Source organism: Lacerta agilis, chromosome 6, assembly GCF_009819535.1.
Source record: "Lacerta agilis isolate rLacAgi1 chromosome 6, rLacAgi1.pri, whole genome shotgun sequence".
Lineage (NCBI taxonomy): Eukaryota > Metazoa > Chordata > Lepidosauria > Squamata > Lacertidae > Lacerta > Lacerta agilis.
In genome coordinates, this window is record NC_046317.1 from 42868004 (window position 1) to 42895508 (window position 27505).

Genomic DNA, 27505 nt, shown 5'->3' on the forward strand with positions numbered 1-27505 from the left:
GAAAAAGGGAAATTAACAGTTGCCATTATTTGCCACAGTGTGAATATTTCCAAGAAGGTAACTTATTTTAAATGTTACAGTAGGGGATTCATTCATGACCACATAATGTGTATTCATGATTAACAGTAGGAATATGGCCGCTGTCCTAAGACCAGCCCCCCCCCCCCATGAAGGTGACAGCCCATGCCCCATAAATAATGTTCTTAATTAGAACATTAAAGTGTAATGGACAAATGTAGGAACCCAAATAAGTGATACTCAAAGGAAATACCTTGAAAGCAGTGGACTTGTTAATCCAGTGCATTTATTTCGATGATTCTATTCTGAATATGACGTGGTAGGATAAAAGGAAGCATGTTGGGTTGAGAATGTAAAAGTGATGACTGAACATTTTTATTGGAGTAACAACAGTCTGAAAAAACTGAAAGAATGTATATTTGGAAATGGTGCTGTATTTTGAACTAGCTTCTGTATTCCCTTCAGAAGAAAAGCAGAAGTGCACTGCATAATATTAATATTCATGGTGCCTACCAATATTTATTGAAGAATAAGATAAACCCAGGAATTGAGAGTCCTGAAGCAAGCATTACTACTGTGGTAACAGCAAGCATCAGTGGAGAGCCTTCAGCTTCAGATATATCCCATTCATGGATCGGGTGACAATTTGTGGCATGGGAATCGGGAGGATGGCAGGATCAGGCAAAAGCTCAAAGCGCAGGAGTGTCAGGGCAAGAGCAACCTTCATCTCATTCATGGCAAACTGTTGTCCAATGCAGTTCCTGAGTAGAATAAAGGGCAACATTACATTACAAACAGAAGATCATTCTGGTAATGGTCAAATCAGGCCCCTTTCTGTTGTTGCTCCTTCACTTTTAGATTTTCCTTCTCGGAAATGAATGTCTGTCACCATCTTTGTTCTCCTTTCTATGCCACACCCTTTTAGGCATTTGAGTATATATTGTTTCATGGTGGCAATTTGTTCTGCTTTGCTGTAATATTCATTCTCAATTATTTTTATTGCATTTTCTAGCATTTCATTGTTTTAATTCCAAAGCTGTTTTCAGAGGTTCAGCTAGGAAGCAGCTGAGACACAAAAGTTATAAATTGAACAATAGTTAAATGCACTTACGCCAGGCATAGGCAAACTTGGCCCTCCAGATGTTTTGGGACTACAACTCCCATGATCCCTAGCTGACATGACCAGTGGTCAGGGATCATGGGAGTTGAAGTCCCAAAACATCTGGAGGGCCAAGTTGCCTATGCCTGATTTAAGTAGAGGAAATATTAATCCTAAAAAGTGAATCCAGGTATTGATTTACAAAGATCTGAAAATATTGGGTATCCAGTAGGGTTCGGACTCATCCACAATTTTATAAGCTTTGAACACAGTTGTGTCTTTCATGGAAGATTAATGTCAAAGTCTCCTGTTATGGAGGAAACACTGCAAAGTACAGGTGAGAAAATATTTACCTTGGCCCTGCTGCAAAAGGCAAGAAAGCATATGGGTGGCGATGCTTTGAATTTTCTGTGGAGAATCTTAGAGGATTAAATTTCTACAACAGAAAATAAGTCATGGAATTTTGGATTAGAATGGCAACAGATGTAGTGGCTGAAAGAGCTAAAGGAAAAAGGGGCATTCACAAAAAAGAATACTGTTCTATACCCACTTACCTGGTCATAATGCCCATTGAGCTCCATTGGGGCTTAGTTCTGTATAGGATTATAGGATTGCACGCTTAGCAATATGTTTTCCGCAATGTAATCTGAAGGAAAATTCCTTCACATCTATAAATGCCTGGGCCATGTTCAGAAAGTGGTATTGGGGAATGAGTGCTCAGACCCCTGGGCTCTCACTTATGGGTTGCCTCAGGGTTCCGTCCTCTCCCTCATGCTATTTAACATCTATATGAAGCTGCTGGTAGAGATCATCAGGGGGTTTCGGCTGGGTGTTCATCAGTATGCGGATGATACCCAGCTCTACCTCTCTTTCAAATCAGAACCAGTGAAGGCGGTGAAGGTCCTGTGTGAGTGCCCGGAGGCAGTTGGAGGATGAATGGTGGCTAACAGATTGAGATTGAATCCTGACAAGACAGAAGTACTGTTTTTTGGGGGGGCAGGGTGTGGGTGGGTGTGGAGGACTCCCTGGTCCTGAATGGGGTGACTGTGCCCCCGAAGGACCAGGTGCTCATCCTGGGAGTCATTTTGGACTCACAGCTGTCCATGGAGGTGCAGGTCAATTCTGTGTCCATCTGGTATGCAAGCTAAGACCCTACTGCCTGCGGACTGTCTGCCAGAGTGGTGCATGGTCTAGTTATCTCCTGCTTGGACTACTGCAATGCACTCTACGTCGGGCTACCTTTGAAGGTGACCCAGAAACTACAACTAATCCAGAATATGGCAGCTAGACTGGTGACTGGGAGTGGCCGCTGAGACCATATAACACTGGTCCTGAAAGACCTACATTGGCTCTCAGTACGTTTCCAAGCACAATTCAAAGTGATTGTGCTGACCTTTAAAGCTCTAAACAGCCTCGGCCTCATATACCTGAAGGAGTGTCTCCATCCCCATCGTTCTGTATGGACACTGTGGTCCCGCTCCGAGGGCTTTTGGTGGTTCCCTCACTGCAAGATGTGAGGTTACAGGGAACCAGACAGAGGGCCTTCTTGGTGAGGGCGCCCACCCTGTGGAACGCCCTCCCTTCAGATGTCAAGGAGATAAAGAATTACATAACTTTTAGAAGACATCTGAAGAAATCCATGTAGTGGGTTTTTAATGCTTGATGTTTTTATTATGTTTTTATATATGCTGGAAGCCGCCCAGAGTGGCTAGGGAAACTCAGCCAGATAGGCGGGGTGTAAATATTATTATTATTATTATTATTATTATTATTATTATTATTATCATCATACCTCAGGATTGTCCCAAACCTCAGGATTTCTGTGAAGACCATAAATATCCAATGCAGTTAGAAAGCCTGCGGAGAAAAGAGAACATAATGTGGTCCATAAGAGGTTAGCCACCCTTGATGGACGTTTAAGAGAAAGTGGAATTAAATAGTGAAGACAGGGTAAGAATGAAGGTGCCAGAAGAAGGGACAAATTCAAAGGAAGCCTGCAGAAGGGAGAGAGAGGAAGCCTACTTTTTGGTAAGGTTACCTTTTGGTAAGGTTCGTCCATCAGCAAAGGTCACAGGAGAATTCAGTTCTCGTGCTATAATAGGTACTGGGGGATAAATCCGAAGGCTCTCCTTAATGCACATGGTGCTGTACGTCATCTTTCCCAAGTCGTCCCTTAAAGACACCGCACAAAATTACTGGAGTTAAGTCGCATAAAGTTTTATTAAGATGCAAAAATGTACATTCTAGTTTGAAGTGTACAAGAAGATGCATATATTAGTGAATAGTGCCATGGTCAGATAACTTCCTGATGCAACTGGACTTCTCTGCAACCCCTTCCCTTCGCAGGGAGGTGGGAGTGATTCGGATAGCCCCCCCCCACTTAATGGATCCAAATGGTTTCCAGAGAGTGGTAGGGGATGTTTTATCCCATGTTTATGACCTTTCAGCTGATTCCCTGGTGGCCCGCTGGAATGTGGAGTTAACCAGGGCTATCGACTGTCAGGCTCCAAAGCGCCCTCTCCAATTTCATGGAACCTGGACAGTCCCATGGTTTTCCCCAGAGTTGAGGGTGATGAAACAATCGCTGAGATGGCTAGAGCACCGGTGGCGGAAAATTCACTCTAAATCTGACCGGACACGGGTTAAAGCTCAACGTCGAGCCTACCAAGTGACGATAGTGATGGCGAAGATGACCTTCTTCACCGCCTCTATTTTATCTGCAGAAAACAGCAACAAGAGACTTTCAGGTGGTTCACAATTTAGCGGAACCACCTGTGTCATCGGGGCTTGGTAAGGACCCCAAGATCTCCTGCAATGATTTTGCAAAGTTTTTTTTTGCAGACAAAGTTGCTCAGATTCAGAAAGAGGTAGACTCCACCGTGGGAGCAGGGCTGGGGCTGGAGAGTGCTGGATGTCAAGGAAAGAAACAACGATTTGACATTTAGAAGAAATCTGAAGGAAGCCCTGTTTAGGGAAGTTTTTAATGTTTGATGTTTTATACTGTTTTCAAGCTGTTGGGAGCCACTCAGAGTGGCTGGGGAAACCCAGCTGGATGGGCGGGAATAAATAATAATTTATTATTATATTATTATTATGAATATATTCTGTGCTTTTAGGGCTGTTCTTAACAGGGTTATGCACTTATTTTTAGCTGTATCTTTTTAAATTTATGTCGTTAGCCACCATGTGTCCTGTGCTAAGAGAAAGAAACAAGTTAAATAAATAAATAAATAAATAAATGAGGTATGGCATACAACCCTACATTTTATTATGGGAAATCAAACCAGATGTTCTAAATAATGACGGGAGCATACATGGATAGAGGAGGCGTCCCTCTTTAGAAGTTATCCCTCAGGACATTAGGGACCAGGAATATGGGTGAGACATAGGGTCCATCTATTGTAACTGTGTTACCTCTTCATCTGTCTGGTCCAATTCCAGTTTAAGAACATTAGAACGTAGGAGAAGGACCTTGTAGTTGAAGCACCCTGGTGAGACTATATTTGTTTAAATTCTAAGAATTGCTATTCAGTTTGCATCTCTACAGAGAAATCTTCACATGCCAAACTTATATAAATCAGTGTCCCGCAGTGTTACTTCCTTTTTGTGACATATTTCATTCCTTTATTATTTTTAGGCAATGCATACCTGACCACACTAGCTACAGTATATGAGTGTAACAGCAATAGCAGTAATTTAAATGTAGAAATAGAAATCAGCGCTTCTCTTTCTACACTTTAGGAGTGGCCCATCTTTCCTGGAACTTAAGCAAGCTGAAGCCTGTGGTAAGACTGCTTTGATCACAAACTACTCTGTGATACTGTTCTCTCCCATCTTCTCTTAATTCTTGAAAAGCTTCATAACATGACCCATAAAATTCACATTTAAAGATAAACAAGAATTTAGTCTAACCATTGTATCTCTTCCTGTTGCCCAAGAAGCTCCATGATCTCCTCTCTGCATCTCTGCTGATGCTCGGGGTTCTGGGCCATACAATAAAAGAGCCAAGAGATTCCACTAGCTGTGGTATCGTGACCTGCAGACATGAATGTGTCCACTTCTGCACGTATGTCTTCATTTGATAATGAATTTCCATTTTCATCCTAACCACACAGAGAACATAGTGTTTTATACAATTGGTGAGATCTAATATTTAAAATCCTCCAAGACTATCCTCCTTCTCACAGCTCACCCTAAAGCCTTTCAAAAAAAAAAGAGAGAGAGAGAGAGAGAGAGAGATGCTTCAGAAAGCAGTTTGCCAAACTGCTCTCTGAAGCACCACCCCCTCAATTAAACAGCTCACCTGGGCCACCTGCCACCCATGATGCTTGCTCAGTCACGTGCCTACCCACCATTCTGTCATCATGCTGGAGTTGACAGGGCCACCTGTCAGCAGCCACACAAACTGCAGTGTGATGACAGCCTCACCATTTTATGTATATATGACAGACCATTGGGGATTTGCTTGGGCTGAACTAATCTGAACTGATTAGTGATGGCTGGAAAAGCCCTTATCAATATAGTATGGCAGGTATAGGTGCATTATTTTTACAATGTTCACCTTTGCACAAAGAAGAATATCCAAAAAGTCCAAATGCCTCTTCTTCAGAATCTTTTCAAGCTCTTTCTCATTCTGGAGGGAATCCTTCCTCTCTCTTATTACATTCTCTGCATTGAAGACATACAATATGAAATGAATAAAGATGATGGTTATGATAACCTGCCACTCTGGGCAGCTTACAGCATATATAAAAAACCGTAAAAGAGGTAAGCAAATATATATAGATTGTGTTACGCTTATGGTTCTGAAGCCTTTTATTGGCTGAGCTTTGAAGAGCTAAACACTTTTCAGTCCAAATTTCAGTCCACTGGGGCTTCTGTGCCAGTTGCTTGAGAACTACAGGAGAGGAGAGTTCTCTTGTGTTCAGGTTCTGCTTCCTGGTTTCCCACAGAAGTTGTTGCCAGAAAGAAAAGATAACATACCTGTGTGACGGTGGGCTATTTTGCAAGCTTTGTAAAAATGACGCCCTTTGGAGCTCAACCGGTAAATGAGATCACTGTGATGCCAAGGTGTTTTAATTCTCTGATCAATGAGGAAGTTGAGATCAAATACAGCCTGAAGGTAGGAATTTTCTCTGTGAACAGTGAGAAAGTGGAAACAAATATATTCACAGAATGAGGACAAAAAGGTGTAGGTTACATATTTATTAAAAATCCCATTTCTAGCCCCTTTCAGTCTGAGATCTGAAGTGGGTGGCACAGTTCTGGTCTTACTTTTATGGCTGTTTCCAGGGGGTGATGCTTGGGGAGTTCTTTTCATCCCCATGGAGCCCTCATTATGGGGTTTCTAAGGATTCAATTTTATACCCCATGCTGTTTAACATCTACATGAAACCTTGAGTAGTTTTATCCAGAGCTTTAGAGTACGTTGTGAGCAACACACTGCTCACCTTCTCCTTTACATTCACAGCTGTGCCAGTAGATGTGTTGGAACATTGTATTAGCTTGGTAGTGGAGTGGATTAGAGCCAAAAAAGCTGAAGATCAATAAAGATAAGGCTGAGGTACTGTTTCCTAGGCTGGAAGGAGTGGAGGTTGCCTGTTTTTGATGGATGTACACTTCCTGTGATGGAGTGGGTACGTAGTTTGGGGTTACTTCTGGATCCTTTACTGTCACTTGAGGGTTAGGTGGCTCTGGTGGCATGTAGTTGCCTTCCATCAATGTTGACTAGGGGCCCATCTGCACCCCTATCTGGACAGGGATAGCGTAACATCTGTTGTCTATACTCTGGTAAGCTCTATGTTACACACACACACACACACACACACACACACAGTTTATTTTACAAGCAACATTAACTATACCACATACACAACAATACAGTGCCATATTTTTCCATCTATAAGATGTATAGGACACCCCCTATTTTGTGGGACTATGATTTAAGAAAATGGGGGGAGATACTATCCATGTATAAGACGAGCCCAGATTTAATATTATTTTAGAGTAAAAAAATCATAGTCTTATACATGGAAAAGTACAGTATATATAAGAAAAAAAAGAAGATTAAGAAAAATTAAAATTGACTTCCGATTAAACTCCTTGGCCAATAAAGCAAGATGAGCGCCGCAACCCCAGAGTCGTCCATTATTGGACCTAATGGTCAGGGGTCCCTTTACCTTTACCTTTACCTTTTACTGTTACTTGTGTTTGTAATAATCATATTATTATTTTGCTTTCCTAGTTCTAAGAAATTTATTATTTATTACCTTTATTTTGCAAGAATCATTCAAGGTCTGCCAGGAGATTTTTGTTGTTGCAATAGTTTTTTAAGTACTATTTGAATATTTTCCATTCTTTATGTACCTACCCTCTAACGCTCCCCGTCATCATAGCCAACTGTAAATATTCTATAATTTTGACCTGTCATTTGGTTATGGTAGGGATCTTTTTGCTTTTCCAATTCCTTGCTACCAGCATCCTGGCTGCTGTTGTTGCCTACATGAAGAGTGGTCTATTTTAAAAAAAAATAAAAATAAAATAAAATTCTGATGACATTATACCTAATAGGAAGGCCTCAGGTTTTTTTTTTCTAAATGAGAACCTAAATAACTTTTTAAATTCATTATAAATGTTGTCCCAAAATTCTCTAATTACTGTGCATTCCCACCACATATGCATATAAGAACCTGTGCCCTCTTTGCATCTCCAGCAGGTTTCTGATCTATTTTTATACATTTTAGCCAATTTGGCCAGAGTGAGGTGCCATCTGTACTGCATTTTCACGATGTTATCTCAGAGATCGTAGCATGCCGTAAACTTAATATCCCCCTTCCATAATTTCTCCCACTGATCCATGCAAATGTTGTAACCAAGGTCTTGAGCCCACCATACCATTATCCCTTTCACTTCTTCCTCTTTCACCTCCCATTCGAGGAGGAGATTGTACATCCTTGAGATATATTTTCCTTTGGATTGGATTAATTATTTTTCAATTTTAGATGTTTCATTTGCTAGTCCTTTCTTTCTGTCCATACTTAATCTCTCATTTATTTGAAAATATTGCAACCAATTCGTCAAGTATATCCTAATTTCTTCTAATTTAGTTTCTTGTTATTTTCTTCTAACAATAATCTATATGTGGCCCAGTCTCATTTCATGTTTTTTTTTTTTTTTTAAACACAGCCAGGGTTCTGTCGGGGAGGTCCACAAGGGGACGTTTTGGTTCTAATAGTTCGGTATATTTAATCCATATCTTGTAAAGTGATCTTCTTATCATATGGTTCAACAACCCCTTGTGTACCTTCACCTTCTCATATATCAGATACATGTGCTAGCTGTAGCAATTGTCAAAGCCTTCTAGGTCCAGCACATCTGTATATTTTAGTGTAATCCAATCTTTAATCCAAACCAACCCAGCAGCACTGTGATAGAGTTCAAAATCAGGTAGTGTTCGTAGTTAACTCTCAAGTTAACCAAAGCAGTAATCTCAGAGCCACGCAATGTTTTAAAAGTTCTTGCATAGCCACTGAGTTCTTCATACTGCGTCAGACTCCAAAAGACAGCCCAGCGCTATTCAATCTGCGCTTTAAAAGTTCTTTTTCCTCTCGTTAGCAGAGTAGAATTGCAACGTGAAAGCGAAAGCAAACATTAGTGTTTGTGTTTATCTCTTCTCAATAAATCAAAGCGACTCCGGCTAGTAAACAAGATTTATTGAATTAAGGGCTCGCGACCAGGAGAAAACACCCCCATCTCCCCGGGATTCAAAAGACAGACTGACTTAACTGCGTACTAGCCTGATACAAATATCACATTACACAGTAATGTCCAGTACAAAAATCCCAGATGTATGCAATCATCTGTGACGCAGGACACACTGCTGAGCTTTTATTTTACCCTGAAAGCTCGCACTCTCACAGGTAGGGTGAGTCGTCTCCTCTCTCTCTGGTCTATGAGTAATTGATGTTTAATTCTTGGCTTTTTTCTATTCCAAATGATCTAGCAATATCTTTCCTCCAATTTTGAAAGCATTCAATTCTCCCCAGATTTGGGATGGTCTGAAATAGGAAAATCATTTTTGGTAAGATATTAATTTTAACCACTGATATTCTGCTCCAGAAAGTATTCTGCTGGAATACTTTCTTTTGGATTTTCTGTTGTTACTATCAAGTCGTCCTTGTAGGCTCTCACCTTATATGATTTTTCTGCTATCATACTCCTTTTATTTTTTCCTCTTTTCTCAAGGTTTACATTAGGGTTTCCAACACCAGTATAAATAGAAGGGTGACAAAGGGCATCCTTGCCTTGCGCCTTTCATAATCTCAATGTTTTCTGTGACACTGCCATTTATTACCAACCTTGCTTTTTAATGGTGATAGATCACATCTATCCCCCTTTCAAGTCTTTCTCCGAATTCCATTAATTTAATTTGTGTTTTCATAAAATACCAGGAAATATTGTCGAATGCTTTCTCTGTATCTATCAGCATCAAAGCTGCCTGTTTATCATTTTTAAATTCCAGATACTCCAGTATATAAACAATATTCCTGGTGTTATTTTGGATTTGCCTTCCCAGTAAGAATCCTATTTGGTTTGGGTGTATTATTTCTTTTAAAACATATTTTAACCTGTCTGCTAGTATGCCAGCAAAAGTTTATAATCACAATTCAACAGGGATATTGGTCTATAGTTAGAAGTTAATTCAAGATCACTTCCCTGTTTAGGTAAAAGTGTAACGTAGGCTTCAGTCCATGATTCTGGTATTTTCCCTCTATTAAGAATCTCCTTCATTACTTCTTTCAAAGGGGTTACCAGTGTCTCTTCTAATATTTTATAGAACTCTGCAGGAATTCTGTCTGGCCCCGGAGTTTACCCTGTTTTGGCATTTTTTATTGCATTTTTTATTTCTATCATTGAGACAGGAATATTTAACATCTTTACTTTCTCTTGTGTACTACTAGGAATTTTATGTTGACTTAAATATTGATCAATTTCTTCTGGATTTTCTATTTCCTTTTTATATAGTTCTTTGTAATATTTCACAAAACTTTGTGTAATCATTTTTGGGTCATTATAACTTTCTCTCCTATTTTCAGTCTATTAATTAGTTTCTCGTTCCACCTTTTTTTGAGTTGCCAAGCTGGAAACGTATCCAGTTTGTTAGCAAATTAAAAAAAAATATGTTTCAAGGTTTTCAAATTCCATTCAATTTTCAGTGCATCAGATCATCAAATATGTCCAACAATGGATTTTTCTGTTTAATGTAATAGAGTGAATGTCCCCTATTTTCTCATCATTTAACAGAGATTCATGAAGTCTCCATCTTCTTATTGCTTTTGTCCCAGCTCTTTTTAAATTTAAAAACACTGGGTTATGATCTGAGATAGTGTTTGGTAAAATCTCTGTAAAATCTATTCTCCCTAATAATTTCCTTGGAAATCCATATAGCATCCATTCTGCTGGCAGATTTATTTGGATCTGAAAAATAAGTAAAATCTTTTTCTGTCAAATGTCTAAACCTCCATGAATCTTTTAATTCCAAATTTTCTATCAAATCAAACAAACTACGCGGGAGCTTTCCTTCTTTTCCTCCCTTTCCTCCTAAGGATCTGTCCAACTCTGGGTTGGTTAAAGGTAAAGGTAAAGGGACCCTGACCATTAGGTCCAGTCGTGTCCGACTCTGGGGTTGCAGCGCTCATCTCGCGTTAATGGCCGAGAGAGCCAGCATACAGCTTCCGGGTCATGTGGCCAGCATTGGTTACCCTGTTTAAATCTCCCAACAGTATTATTTTTTCCTCCATGTATTCCAGCATTCTGTCTTCTAATTCCTTGTAGAATTCAGCCTTCTTTTCATTTGGTGCATATACTCCTGCTATTATCATTGCTTCCCCTTGATTTGTTATTTTGATTATTATTATTCTCCCGTTGGGATCCTTATATAATAATTTTGGTTCTAGGCTTGATTTATTCATAGGGCTGCCTCTGAAGACAGTTTCAGAAACTTCAGCTGGCATAGAATTTGGCAAGGTGGTTTGAGCATATTACACAAATCCTGGCCTGACTGTGCTGGCTGCCAATAGGTTTCTGATTACCTAGCCCTTCCCATGGTGAGCTAAGCCTGACAGGACAGCTTCCTTTATGATCTTAACCCCTTCATGCATTAATTCAGCTCAAGCACACTGGTTATATGTAGCTGGTTATCCCACAATAAGGACAAACAAATTGGTCCAGAGGCTAGAGGCAGGAGATTCAGCATAGACAAAAGAAAATATTTCTTTACACTTAAACTATAGAATTTGCTCCCCAAAGATGGCGTGATGGCCATCATCTTGAATGGCTTTCTTTACCATATGCACATCTCAGAAGTGACTGGAATCTTGGGCTTGCTTCTCATGTCACTGGTAGCCCACGGCACAAAAAAGAAGGGCTGTATCTACCTGTGGTTCCCACCTTGTCTGAAATAGGCATCTTATACTGACCTGTCCGTTTCAGCATTTTTCTGGTAGCTGAAGGCACATTTCATAATGATACTGAGAGTCATCACTTTGATATGTTCAAACATCTCCACTGATGCTGTGGTGTGGTTGAGTACCAGCTTTTCCCACACATCCTAATATATTAGGAAAGGTTCAGAAATGAGAATAGGGAAGTCTCCAGAATGTTTTGACGATTCATTAATAGACACTGCAATGTAATTTGCTGTGGTTGATATATGAAAACAATAAAACTTCTAGTTTTCAGTGCATTGGATCATCAATTATGTCCAACAATGGATTTTTCTGTTTAATGTAATAGAATGAATATTTACTGTGTCCCCCCCTTCCCCAATCCCATACAGCCTACAGCAGTAATGTCTCACACTGAACGTAATGCACCTCCATGCTGCCCACTAATGTTCCCCTGAAATGACCCCTACATTTGGGAAATGGTTTTGCAAAGGTGATGTGTGGCTGTCCTCTGAGAGAGACTTAGCTGTGTGCTTCAGAAGTTGCTGACTGAACATGGACTCTCAAGGAACGAAGACAGTTCAGGAGGTTCTCGGGAAATAATTAACTGATCATTAATTCACATGGCTATAAAGGAAAAGTGATAGCACATTGCAGCCATCCCTGTCCCAAATTTTGGCTGAAAAGCTAATACAACACTGCACATCCTGTCAAAGTGATGCATTTAAATATTCAGCAAAGAAAGCTGGTGGTAGTCAGCATCTGTCTGTCCTGAAAATGTGAATGAACTAAGACAATATTAAGGTTCACAAGTTTATGCATGAATTTTAAAATTCAATGCTGGTGTAAACTCATTGTCTGCAACCCAAAGGGCTGCTCAACTAGCTTCCCACTTTGACGGGGGCTACTGACTCAAACTTTTCAAAGATTTTGGGATAAGGCAGAGGAAGTCTGGTCAAAGAAAAAGAAAATTTTAAAGGCCCTATGAGTCTACTCAAAGTGGGACTATAACCACAGCAGTAGATGAGCAATTTCTTAGAATGGAGATTGTGAGGTTTGGAGCTTTCAAAGTTAAAGAAGCTCAACAGTTCACTCCTCCCACAGGGATGAGGATGTGTCACAACATCCGGGTTATCTGCTGTATGCGATGTCTTTGTGATTTATGTGACGCACCATTTATTTTCTGTTCAGTCTTACTTTCGGTTCTGAATCGGAGAGACCGGAGCGATGATGTCCTCCCATTCTCCGGGAAAGTGGCTATGATTTATATGCTTGTAATAAAGCGTACTTGCTTTGAAACAACCCAGACATGGTGGGAGTTTAATTGCTGGCACGAAAGGTACAGACACCGTTGCGCAAGAAGAAGTAAGAAGTAAGAAGTTTAAACAAACTCTGCTAAAGCACTGGAGAAGCAGGAGAACGCAGAAGGAAGCGTGCTGGACACCACTCCAAGTGCTAAACTGGTTTTGAGGCTTTTCCAGTTAAAACTAAAAGCCCCACAGAGATGACCTGAAAGTAGCAATGGCATTTCTTACCAGCATCTCCTTGACTGATTCTGCCATAAGAGTCACATAAGGCTTCAGAATATTGTAATGGAATCCGGGAGTCAGCAGTTTCCGGTGCTGTTGCCACTTTGGCCCATTCAGGACGAGAAGTCCCCTTCCTGCCAGGGAAAGGAAGGAAAATGAGGAAAAGAGGCCAAAGATAACATTGCCTTTCTTAGGCGCATGCAGTAAGGTCACATGTTAAATTATCCACCACAGAGGAAGGAATCTACAGTAGAAGGTTCCCCCCACTCCTATATTTGTCCCATGTAAGTAGGCACTTAATTGTTTCCTGGGTGGAACAATTCAAGTTAGGAAGCTCCCTTCCATAAGAATCTGTGCACCTGCTACTGGATTTATGAAACATGGTTTGCCGGGGGGGGGCAGCTTTTTTTCAGCCAGAACTTGCCAGAACTCAGTTTCTGCACCTCTCAGAAGGCTGCCATTGTCATTATAAGAGAACAAGCAAGGGGGTCATGGTGAGTTCCAGCACCTCTTTTTCTAGAAATATAGCACTGGCAGTGCAAATATTTGTCTGCCTAGGTGCATAATGGCCACTGCAGGTGAAGGGAGGGCCACAAGAATGACACAGGAGACTGGTAAATCATAATTTTTCTCTATTCCTTATTAAATAAATTATCTTTCTGGTTTCTGATATTTCCAGTCATTTGGTGCAATCCATCAACTTGATCAACCATTCTTCTCTAGTAGGGATTTTGTCTTCCTTCCACATCCAGGCTAGAAGCATCTGCACAGCTGTTGTCAAGTACACAAAGAGTCTTTTCTGCTCCTTTGGTATTTCTGCACCTATAATTCCTAATAGAAAAGCTTCTGGGTTTTTTTTAAAACAAAAGTTATTTTAAACTTTTTTTCATCTCATTATATATCATTTCCCAGAATGCTTTTTATTACCTTACACTTCCACTACATATGATAAATTAATGACTTCCTTTTCTTTGCATTTCTAACATGTATTTGACCCAGGTTTTGCTAACTTACTAGGGATCAGATACCATTGATACATCATTTTCATATAATATTCTTTCAACGTACAACATGTCGTAAATTTTAAATCCTCCCTCCATAACTTTTCTCATGATGAAACTGTATATTATATCCAAAATGTCTAGCCCACTACATCATTACTGAATTAACTTCTTCATCTTTTGTATGCCACTTTAATAATTTTTTATACATTTTTGAAAGCAATTCTACATTATTTCCCACTAATTCTTTTTCAAACCTTGAAAATTCATTACTAAATCCATTTCTTTTGTCCATCTTAAATATATCATTTAATTGGTAATACTGCAACCATTCAGTTAATAAATGTCGTATGTCTTCAAAATGTTTCAATTTTAACTGATGTTCTACTTCCGTTAACAGCTCTTTATATGCTGCCCATTCACTTTTTGGATTTAACTTTTTCAAAGATACTGCTTCTAGTGGGGAAAGCCACCATACTACATAATTTGTAATTTCTCCTATACTACATAAATTGATTTTCTTACCAAATGGTTTAAGAAACTTTTATGGACTTTTACTTTTTCATACCATAAATATGCAAGCCAACCAAATCTATTGTCATGACCTTCCAAGTCTAGAGTATCCATATTTTTTAATGTTATCCAATCCTGAAGCCAGCAGAGACAGGATACATTCATTTTTATTATTGATATCCTTCCCCATAATGATAAGTTCATCCTCCCCCACTCCTCCAAATTTATCTTTATTTCTCTCCAAGTATTTATATAGTTATCCTTAAAAATATTCTTTGCTGTCAACCATACTCCCAAGTATTTCACCTTTTTTTTCTATTGACAATTCTGTCATTTGTTGTAGGTCATTTTTATGTTCTGTCATATTTTTCACCAACACTTTCATTTTACTTTTATCTAACTTGAAACCTGCTACCTGTCCAAACTGAAAGATCTTGTCCAAAGAACCTGGTGGTCGTGAGTATTTGACTGACTTTTTTACCTTTGGAACGATCCGGGGGGAAGAGGAAAGGCAGCCTGCCTCCCTCCCTTCGGGAGAAGGAAAGAAAATAACCAGTTTAAGTGACTGCTGCTACAACAATGGATATAATGTGTCTGGAATTTGAAAACTGAGACTGCTGAGATTTCCCTTTGGGGATTAAGTGGGCAGAAAATATCTCCGTTTAAAGTTTTGGTCTTTACGCTCTGGCTTCAGAAAAATGGCGATGGGAAATTTGGACTGACTGACGTGGGAAATAATTGAAACAAAGGAAGGAAAAGACAGGAACTGAAATTTGACACTCACCCCCTCCCCCAACATGCTGGACTTTGTGTTTGAACTTGTTTTGAACTCTGGACTAACGGACGAAGAAATGCTTACTGTCTTGAGACTGGAACTGCTCAATCGGAAATTGAAAGTCTTGAGTGGAATAATAAATAAAAAAAATCTACTTTCCACAGAGGAGGCTTTTCAAAAGTTTTACACAATGGAAGGAAACCTTGGCAAAGAGTTGGAAGGGATACTTGAAGGATGGTTTGAAATGGCTGGGCGACTCCGGGAAAAAGAACCGTTCTTTGGGGGGTGGCAGTCCCGGAACGGCAAGATTTGCAATATCCAGACCCCGAGGTGGGAGCTCGGGGGCAAGGGACGTGGAATTAAGATATCTACAAGAAGAAGAAGTATGGTACAAAGAAGCGGAGGAGCCCAGAAAAGAGGGGATGTGTATCCTGAAGCTTGATGCAAGGTTTGTTGTGAATGCTGCCTGGATCTGTGGACATTTGGGAAAAGAAGACAATTGGAAGATTGGTTCCGGCGAAAGACAGAGAAAGACAATGGACAGAGGGGGTGTGGGGTGAAGTATTAAATGTAAAATTTAAATGGCTTGTTATGGTATCTGAATTCGGAGGGTGAAGGTTGTTAATTGTAAGTCTATCTTGATTAAGTAAGGAGATATTGAGATTTTATGTTAATAGCAGCATGATAAAGGACAGAAGAAATAAGTTTAGATTTTATAAGAATACTTTGTTAAGATTTACCGTATTTTTCGCTCCATTGGACGCACCGGACCATAGGGCGCACCTCATTTTTAGAGGAGGAAACAAGAAAAAAAATATTTTTCTGGTTTTCCTCCTCTAAAAGCCCTGGGTGTTTTTTTTTTGTTTGTTTGTTTTTTTTAAGGATCAGCTAAAAGTTTTGCAGCTGTTTTTGCAAAGGCAAAAGGCCTTTTTTTAGGATCAGCTAAAGGTTTTGCAGCTTTTTTGCAAAGGGAAAAGCCCTGGGGTTTTTTGTTTTTTGAGGATCAGCTAAAGGTTTTGCAGCTTTTTTGCAAAGGGAAAAGCCCTGGTTTTTTGTTTTTTTTAGGATCAGCTAAAGGTTTTGCAGCTTTTTTTGCAGAGGGGGAAAAGCAAAGCTCCTTTTACAAAGGGGGAAAAGCAAAGAGGAAAAGCCCCATTTTTATGGGGTTTAACTCACATTTCTGAAAAAATCTTAAGGAAAGGGAGCCATTTCTACTGTTTGCAGACAGATAATCTAATCAGCCAGTCACATGTCCTGGGGAAACAAACAACCTCCCTCTGCAGCACATTCAACAAAGGAGGGAGTGGCTGAAAGGGAGCAGGGACTCTTATCTCTCTCCCGATCTCTTGCTGATCAGCTGCTGAGCGGGGTCCTTTCAACACTCCCCTTTCTCTTTGTAAAATGAAAAGCACAATCTGCTTTTGGCCCCTGGGCAATTCAGCTCCAGGGACCACCATTCGCTCCATAAGACGCACAGGTATTTCCCCTTACTTTTCAGGAGGAAAAAAGTGCGTCTTATGGAGCAAAAAATACGGTATGTTAGAACATGAAGATTAAGATAATGGTGTTATCTTTATTTGAAGTTAATTTCTTTGTTTTGTTTTTTAGAGAAAAGTTGTTATGGAAGTAAAATATAGTTTTAAAACCGAAGGTGAAAAGGCAGGGGAAGTCAAACGTCAAGATTCAAAAATAGAATTTTTTTTTCTTAGGTATATAAACAAGAAGAAGAATCCTGGCAATATATGTATTTGTATTTGTTGTGTATTTGTAGGTGTGGGTTTGGGTTTGTGTTGTGTTATGAAAATGTTAATAAATTCTTTATTAAAAAAAAAGAAAGATCTTGTCCAAGATCCTTGGTACACTAACCAATGGGTCTTCCACTGTAATCACAAGGTCATCTGCAAATGCTTTCAGTTTATATGCTTTGCACCCAACTGTTATACCTTTTATTCCAGCATATTCCTCACCGAAGTCTCTAAAACTAAAATAAACAATAATAGCGACAGGGGACACCCCTGTCTTGTACCATTTGATATTTTACACTTTTCAGTTATTACATTATTTACAATCGGCATTGCCTGCTGCTGTCAGGGAGGATTCGGAGGAGCAATGGACAGAAGAGGCAGAACAGGGGGCGGAGAGCAGTCAGGGAGAGCAGGGGCTCAAGGATGCTGAAGAGCCCTGCAACCACCCAGAGGCTAGGGAATGAAGCTCAGACTCAGGAAGGGAGGGAGCTTTCAAATCAGCACAGACAACGAGGGAAATGAAACGTAAGGATCAAAGACGTCTCATGTGATTCCCACGCCTATTTTGTTGGTGCGGAAATCATAGGAGGCCACAACCCGAATCTGACTCAATGGGTTTGGACGTGTAATTCTGAACTGTAGCTGTTCTTGTATATATGTAATAAAGACTGTAAATATCACACTGATTGTGCCGGAGTGTTACTGTGAAGAGGAAACACCATCTTTACAGCTGATCTGAATAAATTGCATCAATTCCTCTAAGGAATGACTCTCTGAAATTAATAATTTCTTCATAAAAGTCCATGAAATGTTATCAAAGCCTTCTCTGCATCTATAAACATTAATGCCGCTTGCTTTTCATTCCTGACCTCCAGATACTCTATTATATCAGTTATATTCCTTATATTATCTTACATCTGGTGGCTAGGAAGAAAACTGGCTTGGTCTTTGTGAATTAACTCCTTTAACACCATATTCATACAAATTGCCAACACACTGGCACATAATTTATATTAATTATTTAATAGGGAGATCGGCCTATAGTTTTTAACTGAAAGTAAATCTGTGTCTTGTTTTGGAATTAATGTAATACAGGCTTCTTTCCAAAAGTCTGGCACTTTTCTCGTATTCAATATCTTATTCATTATATCTTTAAGAGGTTGTGCCAGAAAATCTTATAGTTTCTTGTAATACTTTGCTGATAGTCCATCTGGCCCTGGCAACTTTCCTATTTTAGTTTGGCTAATTACCTGTTGTATCTCCATCATTGTTATAGGTGCATTTAAATAATTAATTTTCTCTTTCAGAAATTTTGGTAAATTATTCTGCTCTAAATATTTTTCAATTCTTTCCTTATTGTCTTTACCTGCTCAATATACCTCTGTATAATATCATACAAATTGTTTCTTATATCTTTCAGATTATCTATTATCTTCCCCTCTATATTGATTGCATTCATCCCCTGTTTCTTCTTCAACTGCCATGCCAATAATTTCCCTGGTTTGTTGGCAAATTCAAAAAATTTCTGCCCTATTTTATCTTCGATTCAATTTCTTGATTTACTAATGTTGAATTTTTTTTCTCCTTTCTGCAAGGTGGTGTAAGGGAGTCTTGAAAACAAACGAGTGTGATTAATTAGAAAGAAGATTTATTGGAGAACCCCCCCCCCAGTAAAGTTCACAGAGCAGCGAACGCTGCTGTCCGCCAATCAGTAAAGACATTCCTACTAAGGAGACTTCTTCTGGTGAAAGCAGCCAAGCTTCCTGCCCAGTATTCTGTCCTGAAGGCCGCCTATTCGATGAGAGCAAGGGCTAAGGGGGTCAGACCCCTCTCCTTCCTCATTTCCAGACATGGAGCTTCCATGTTCATTCCTGCTCTCTGAGCTAAGATTGCTTCTCGTCTCTGTAATTTGAACTTCTTTTTTTTTTTTTAACAAAATTTTATTAGCATTTTCATAATATAACACAAACCCAACCCCACACCTACAAATACAAAAACAAATACAAATACACATAAAGTCAGGATTCTTCTTCTTGTTTATATACCTTACACACAAAAAAATTCTAGTTCTGAATCTTGACGTTTGACTTCCCCCGCCTTTTCACCTTCGGTTTTAATTCAATATACTATTTCCTTAACAACTTTTCTCTATAAAAAAATTTAACTTTACTTAAAAAAAAAAACATACTTATCTCCGTCTTTGCATTATAACCTAAATCATAACCAAATATTCTTATAGCTAAACTTATTTCTTCTGTCCTTTATCATGCTGCTTTTAACTTAAAATTCAATATCTCCTTGCTTATTTAAAATAATCTTGTAATTAACAGACTTCACACTCCGATTTCGGATACCATGGCAGACCATTTAGATTATACATTTAATACTTCAACCCACTCCCCCTCTATCCATTGTCTTTTTCTGTCTTTCTCCACAGCCAAATCTCCCATTGTCTTCCTCTGAGTGTCCACAGATCCAGGCAGCGTCCACATCAAACCCAGCATCGAGCCTCAGGGCGTTCCTCATCTCCATTCTGGGCTCCTCCGATTCTTTTGCTCCTTCTTCTTGTAAAAATCTTAATTCCATGTCCCTTGCCCCCGAGCTGCCACCTCGGGGTCTGGATATTGTAAATTTTCCCGTTTCAGGTTCCTTTTCCCGGGTTCGCCCAGCCATTTCCGACCATCCTCCAAGCGCCCCTCCCAGCTCTTTGCCAAGGCTTGAGTCCATTGTGTAGAACTTTTGAAAAGCCTCCTCTGTGGAAAGTACATCCTTTTTATGAATAATTCCACTCAAGACCTGTAGTTTCCGATTAAGCAATTCCATCTGCAAGATAGTGAGCATTTCCTCATCCCTTAAATCAGAGTTCGATGCCAGTGCGATCGCAAAGTCCAGCATTTTGAGAGAGAGGGTGAGTATCAGATTTCAGTTCCTGTCTCTTTCTTCCTTTGTCTCAATTTTTCCCACGACAAACCAAGTCGCCGCCATTTCTCCGAAGCCGGAGTATAAAGACCAAAACTTCAAACGGAGATATTTTTCCCCCAGTTAACCCCCGAAGGGAGATCTCAACAGACTCAGTTTTCAAATTCCAAGTACTTTCTATGATTGTTGTAGTAGCAGTCACTTAAAGGGTTAATCTCTTTCACCACTCGAAGGGAGGGAGGCAGGCTGCCTTTCTTCTTTCCCCCAGAGCGTTCCAGGAATACAAAGAGTCAATCAATTACTCACAGCCTCTGGGTTCTTATCAGCTCCTTAATGACAGGTAGAACTTAGACGCTCATCACAGGCTTTGCCGCCGCATTTCCATCCCGGTTGGGGCATGTCCCCTATAGCCCGGCTCCGTAGTCCCTTCACCCCCACTCCCCCTTTACAGGGGGCACGGGGGAAGGGTTCGGAGCCACAACGGGCACAGCCGGGGAGCCCAGGGCGCGGGACGCTCTTCCCGCACCCGAACCGGAGCCCCGCTATGCGGCTGCAGGGCTCCTGACCCCCGGGATGAACTGGGTGCTTCGCAGCCGAAGCAACCCACGACCACCCATAATGGCGTCAGCCGCCGGAAGCCCTGTAATTTGAACTTCACTGGTTAGCTGACAAACTGCTGGCTGTGGGTCATCAAGGCAGTTTCCAGTCAACATTCCTGAGGGTCGGGGAGAGGCCTCCTGACTGTACTCATCTAGTCTTGCCTTTAACCCCCTCTCTTCCTGTCTGCCATCTCCATCTGCCTGTACTTCTTCCCTGGGAGCCGGTGTATTCATGACAGGTGGTTTGATTATCCAAAACTGTTTCATTTATTCTCCACCTAAATGCAGAGTTCCCTTCTCCTCTCAATTCCAATGATACTGGATTATGAATCAAAAGTGTCATTGCTTGTATATCTGTTATTTTAGTTCTTAATGATAGTTCACTTGATATCCACATCGAGTCATTTCTCCTGGCAGATTGATTTAGCTCCCCAAAAACAAAAAAAACAAACTAACGTGAATTCTCTGTCCAGTGGCTTTTTAAATCTCCAAATTTCAGTCAATTTAAAATTTTCCACCATTTTGAAGAAGGTTACGGGTAGTCTCCCTTCTTTATATTCAGTTTTCCTTATTGTTCTATCCATCTCTAAGGAGACTACCTCATTTGTATCTCCCATTAAGATTATTTTCTGGTACACCTGTAAATCAAGTAGCCAAATGAATACAGCTGGCACCTAAACCTGTGGAAGGCTTAAGGTTAACAAATACCAGCAGCTTCTTGTAGACCCAAAGGAAGTTTGAACATACCGGTAATTGCCTGATGCAAGAATATTACAGTAAATACAGGGATACATAAAATTACAATACATACCAATCCATGGAATTAGGAAGTTGTACGCTACAAGAGCTTTAGGATCTGAATAGTGAGATAAATGAGAGAAAAGTATTTGTGAGAACAAATTTAAATGTTTCATTTGCTAAATTGTACTCAGTTGCCTGAATCTAGGGATTCCTACGGGCACCCAGAGCTCTCTCACTTGCCTTTCCTTGCTTTTCAGCAGCCAGATCCGTTGCACATTCCCACATCTTTGCACGTGCGAATTAAGACAAACAACCTTTGCAGGCCCAGCTTACTCAAAAGGTGTGACCATTTCCTTGCCTAGTTTTGGGGACTCCAGCCATTTGTTGGGCAAATAATTGTGCTTCCCCAATTTGCAAAAGGTAGTATCCCAGTCTCTAATGTATCTGTTGAACTTTGTAGCATGTAATGTTCCTTATTTAACAATCTGATTTGACCATTAAAGACTTGGGGAGAACTAAAGCTGAGAGTTGGAGCTCTTTGCCTGGCAGTGAGGGCCCGGGGGCCAGGCCACTGACTGGGACTGATGGCAGTTGTAGCTCAAAACATCTTGAGGGCACCTGGTTGAGGAACGTTGCTTTAGGATGTCATTGAAACATGAATTACTTACGTTTATATCTTGATAAAAGCAAAGAACTGTTCAACTTACTGCACAGAGATAAGTGGATGGATAATTTTGACAGCCTCTAGCATATTCGTGTAACTGCATGGTTAGAGGGACATAATATACAAATTTCTTACCGCCTCTGCTGTACACTTCCTTTGCATATTCGGGGTGGTTGATGGCCAGGAAAGCCAAGAAATTTCCAAACCAACGTGGATAACAGTGTGGGTACTTTTTTGCCCATGCAGCTACGTTCAGGAATTCTTCCTCAGGTTTCATCTGCATCATTTTATTTTCAAGATCCGTAATCAGTTTACAACTTGGTCATTGCGATTAATAGATGTGATTTCAGATGTGAAAACAGATAATCAGATACTGCAAAAGTTAATAACCTTAAGCTGGTACGCATATGTAACAGTTGATTTATTGACCCACTTGGCTCAATGCTAAAACCACAGTCTGCTTTTTTCTGTTCTGTATTGGCCTCCCTTTACCAATTCCAACTGAACTTCTCAGGGAAAAGGGGAAAAAGCCAGCGATTTTTACAGTTCAAAAAGTCCCCCTCCATATTAGAAGAAATTAAAACATTAGATATGTGTGCAAATCGAGAATCTTTCCCCATTTTTTCATAGGATTAGATAAGAGAAACATATTGATCACAAATGCAAACAGGTGCAGGCCAAATAAGGGAGCCAGGAAGTAGAGGTTGAATTTGGGACTACAGATTATCAACTTGGGGATGCCACAATACATTACCCTGTTCAAATTGTCAGCCCTAGAGAAGGAGACTGAAATAGATATACAGTGGTACCTCGGTTTACGAACTTAATCCTTTCCGGAAGTCCATTCTTAAACCAAAGCGGTCTTAAACCAAAGCATGCTTTCCCATAGAGAGTAATGGAAAATGGATTAATCTGTTCCAGACAATGCAAAACAACCCCTAAAACAGCAATTTAACATGAATTTTACTAACAAGACCATTGATCCACAATATGAAGGCAATAATCAATGTTGTTGTTGTTGTTCAGTCGTTCAGTCGTGTCCGACTCTTCGTGACCCCATGGACCAGAGCACGCCAGGCACGCCTATCCTTTACTGCCTCTCGTAGTTTGGCCAAACTCATGTTAGTAGCTTCGAGAACACTGTCCAACCATCTCGTCCTCTATCGTCCCCTTCTCCTTGTGCCCTCCATCTTTCCCAACATCAGGGTCTTTTCTAGGGAGTCTTCTCTTCTCATGAGGTGGCCAAAGTACTGGAGCTTCAACTTCAGGATCTGTCCTTCTAGTGAGCACTCAGGGCTGATTTCTTTGAGAATGGATAGGTTTGATCTTCTCGCAGTCCATGGGACTCTCAAGAGTCTCCTCCAGCACCATAATTCAAAAGCATCAATTCTTCAGCGATCAGCCTTCTTGATGGTCCAGCTCTCACTTCCGTACATTACTACTGGGAAAACCATAGCTTTAACTATACGGACCTTTGTCTGCAAGGTGATGTCTTTGCTTTTTAAGATGCTGTCTAGGTTTGTCATTGCTTTTCTCCCAAGAAGCAGGCGTCTTCTAATTTCATGACTGCTGTCACCATCTGCAGTGATCATGGAACCCAAGATTAATCTGTACTGTACTATAAAATAAATAAGACTGTTGTAGATGATAAAAATAAAAATTATTATTTTTTCTTATGTGCACTGATGATAGTCATTGTTTGGATAGGGGTTTTTTATCCATTTTTGCAGTTACACAATCAACCAGTAGCTGAACTGGGTTCAACACAGTCACAAAAACAAGTCACAAAAACGAAGTCACAAGCCACAGTCACAAATCAGTCCCATAAAACGAAGGACAAGTCACAGCCAAAAAAATGAAAAAGCCACACAAACAAAAACGCCAAAAAAGAAGCAAAAATAAAACATGCAAATATCACCTCTGTGTTGTGTGGGTGCTCAGGACTCAACAGCCGACAGACTCAACAGGAAGCCTCTGATTAGCAGTGGGGGACTCAATTTACAAATGGAACACATTCAACAGGAAGCAGAACATGTTCTGCTTCCAAGGAAAAGTTCACAAACCAAAACACCTACTTCTGAGTTTGCAGCGTTCTTAATCCAAGTTGTTCATAAACTAAGCTGTTCTTAAACCAAGGTACCACTGTACACGCAATAGCTGAGCCAAAGTCCAGCTACATGTGTAATCAATAAAGTTGTGGCCCCCCCCCCAGCTCATTGTATTGCCAAGTTGGTTCCTTTACACCATAGCTTTTGGATTCACAAAGGGGTGGAAGGCGCTACGACTTCCTTTTTTTAAAATAAGAATTTATTAAATTTTAACCATAAAGAACATACAAAATACCACAGACACTACAAAAAACTACAAAAAAACCAGAAAAAAACTTACAAACAAACACTTATTTAACTATCCTTATCCTCTTTATACGCATTATTTTGGGACCTCCTCACATCCTCCCTTCTACGTTCATTTCAAATCTTCTGTAGTAACTTTATGACATTGTAAAATCTTCTTTCTCACAACTAATCTTAATCTTTACAAATCATAATCATCTTATACCTATAATCTTGTTCCTAATAAAATAAACATTACGCAACTCTAACTTCTTATATCATATCTTAACTTAACTTCACATTACTGTAGCCTTAAATATCCTCTGATTCCAATTTCAAATGTTTATCTATTCACATCATTTCAAATAATTTTTAAATTTCTTCCAGTTCTCTTACACCGTTTCCCCCCCTCTGGTTTTGGAGTTTCATGGTCAACTATTTTTATTTCCCCTTTAAATAATCTTTCTTCACCCCATACCTTTCCTGACCATTCTAACCCTTCCCTTTTTTCTTCCCATCCCCCACAGATCTCCCCCCAAAAGTCCTCTCTTTCCAGCTCCTGCGTCTTCTTTTGTTATTTTCATCATGCCCAATTCTGGACTTAACATTCTTATTTGTAAGTTCTTCTTTTCCAGGTTGTATCTCTTTTCTTCTTTGTGGGCTACTGCTCTGTAATAACCATAAAGTTTTTTCTCTTTGTGCTCTATTACTTGTTGCATTTTTCCTTGTTGTTGTCCTTGAGCTCTTGGTCTCTCACTCCAAGAGCTCTCTAATCTTTCCACTTTCTGGGCTCCAAGCCTCTCACACTTAAAGACCCCTTCTTGTTTTGCAGATTGTTCATCCTTGTAGTCCACCTCTTTTTCAATAATTTTACACAATTTTACAACCTTTTCATCCAATAAATTCATAGTCTTTTGCATATTTTTTGCAAGAACAGTTCCAATCTGGGCAAACTTTTCTGTAACCCTCTGCCCGAGAGCTTCATACTTCTGCTGAAGGGCTTCACATTCTGCTAACACCATCTGCTGGAAAGCTGTCATAGTTATGTCTCTCATCCTCTCAGCTTCAAGGACAGGAAAACAGGAAATGGTGGGGTCTTCAGTAACTTTCCTAATACGCATTACAGTCCAGCCAAATGGCCGCCATCCGCTATCTGACCCGAACTCCTTAACCCAGAGGGTGAGCGGTATCTTCTCCTTTTAAATTTGTAATCCACAAGAAGAAATAAATCATATTACTCAGTCTTTCCCCCAAACAGGGTTTTCTACAGTCTACAAAATCAGCGATCCACTTAGAAGCAAGTCTATCACGGCTGCAGCTCTTAGATGTTACTTTGTTACTTGTCGCTGTCAGAGAGAGACGGACTTCCTCTTTTAATCTCTCTCCATAAGACAGATTTCCATTAATTTTAAAAGCCAATTATGCTCAGTACTTACAGAGTCCTTCTTTTAAATCCAAATCGAGGAAAAGCAAAGCGCTCATAAACCGCCAAAAGCCGCTGCTTCGTGTAGTCGGGAGAGTGGTAGATCCTCAGTACTGCACCGGAGCCCCGCTCACTTGAACAGACCTTACTAGGTCTACTCAAGAGCAAGGAGGCACTTCTTGTACCCGCTGGATCCCAGGTCTTCAGGATGCTCCTCCTGAAGTTTTAACGGAGCCTGCAGCGCGGTTGCGGTGACTCCTAGCCTGAAAACACCGGAGCCCCCTCGGAGCTGAGAGAGCTCCCGACTGAAGTGCTCGGAAGGCGCTACGACTTCCACAGTGGTTGTGTACCCTGTTCATAGTGGGCAGCGATTGTGGCCCCTCATGGGTGACCCTCCATGCACAAGGTGAGAGGAGTCACATCCCAGCCACATTGCAGGGTGCGCTAGCCCACCAAAACTAAAGTTCAAAGTGCCCAGTCATGGGCAGCCAATAAACTGGAGCCTGGTCTCTCAAACCAGCACCCTGGTACCCAAGCCAGATGCCTTGCAGGTGCAAACAAACTGCACGACAACAATAATGAAACAGCACATTTCATAGAAAATATCCTTTCAGAATGTGATATGAAGCAGAGAAAGCACTGTGGTGGGAGTCCTCTGATCACATAGTATGAATTGGAACCAGTGCTCCAGAAAGTAGTTATTCTGTGTCCTACTCTTTAGGCAGAAATGAATGGTGACTGGTAACACAGAATCCAGTCAATTTCCAGTTCCTTGTAGAGAAATGCAATTTTACAAAGAGAGACCCAACACCTCACTAGGAAAGTCAGAGAATCCCTTACCATGTGGACATGGCCGTATAGCCAGTGGCTGGGAGGTCCTGGGAAATTCCTAAAACCTTTGATCAGGTTCTGCCTTGTCTGAAATAGCTGGATGCCTTTCAGAGCCACGCAGGTGAAGATCAACATCACAGTCCAACAGAAAAACTGAGAGAAATTCCCCGGCAGCCAGGACCACAAGGGATCGACTAGATTCTCCATTGCCAGCTGACTGCTGCTTTGTTCTGCTCACTGTCTAGAATAAGTCCTGAAGACTTTCTGATTCAGCTGGTACTGCTGGCTCCAAATGCCAGAACCACTTTGTGGCAGCTGGTGTTGTAGTTATATGGGAAGAGCTGGAACCTTTGCTCACACATTCTAATATATCTTCCCCCTGGGGATGTTGAAGTAAGCATTGCTACTGTGGTAATAGCAAACATCAGTGGAGAGCCTTCAGCTGGATTGGGTGACAATCTGTAGCATGGGAATCGGGAGGTTGGGAGGCAAAAGCTCAAAGCACAGGAGTGTCAATGCTAGAGCAACCTTTATCTCATTCATGGCAAACTGTTGTGCAATGCAGTTCCTGAGTAGAATAAAGAATACATTACAAACAGGATTGCATTCTGGCAGGGGCATACCCAGGATCAAAACTGGGGGGGGGGGGCAAGCCATGGTCGTTCAGGTTCATAGAATCATAGAGTTGGAAGAGACCACAAGGGCCATCCAGTCCAACCCCCTGCCAAGCAGGAAACACCATCAAAGCATTCCTGACAGATGGCTGTCAAGCCTCTGCTTAAAGACCTCCAAAGAAGGAGACTCCACCACACTCCTTGGTAGCAAATTCCACTGCCGAACAGTTCTCACTGTCAGGAAGTTCTTCCTAAT

The 27505-nt window shown here is 40.6% G+C and overlaps 1 protein-coding gene across 2 annotated transcripts; it reads right to left on the minus strand.

Moving 5' to 3' along the window:
* Positions 1–539: 539 nt before the first annotated feature.
* LOC117048413 (cytochrome P450 4B1-like) lies at positions 540–26924 on the minus strand. Of its 2 annotated transcripts, XM_033152209.1 has the most exons (13): positions 26614–26924; positions 24780–24790; positions 22184–22277; positions 21455–21499; positions 13098–13225; positions 11596–11726; positions 6101–6252; positions 5679–5785; positions 5030–5220; positions 3156–3289; positions 2910–2974; positions 1471–1553; positions 540–779 (listed from the first exon to the last, which is right to left on the minus strand). In XM_033152209.1, the coding sequence occupies exons 1-13, from the start codon at positions 26840–26842 to the stop codon at positions 611–613; spliced, it is 1539 nt and encodes a 512-aa protein (XP_033008100.1). In that variant the 5' UTR covers positions 26843–26924; the 3' UTR covers positions 540–610. The 2 variants fall into 2 exon arrangements, with proteins under 2 accessions (XP_033008100.1, XP_033008099.1); XM_033152208.1 differs by lacking the exon at positions 24780–24790 and having other exon boundaries at positions 22184–22325; positions 26645–26924.
* Positions 26925–27505: the final 581 nt, after the last annotated feature.

Bases quoted from the DNA above. Each gene is read 5' to 3' on its own strand.
- LOC117048413 (XM_033152208.1), bottom strand. From the start codon at position 26,842: ATGGAGAATCTAGTCGATCCCTTGTGGTCCTGGCTGCCGGGGAATTTC. The intron at 6,253-11,595 runs GTCAGTATAAGA...CACTGTTCACAG, and splicing joins AAAAATGCTGAAACGGACAG to AGAAAATTCCTACCTTCAGG. The intron at 1,554-2,909 runs GTATGATGATAA...TTTCTGTTGTAG, and splicing joins AGGTTTGGGACAATCCTGAG to AAATTTAATCCTCTAAGATT.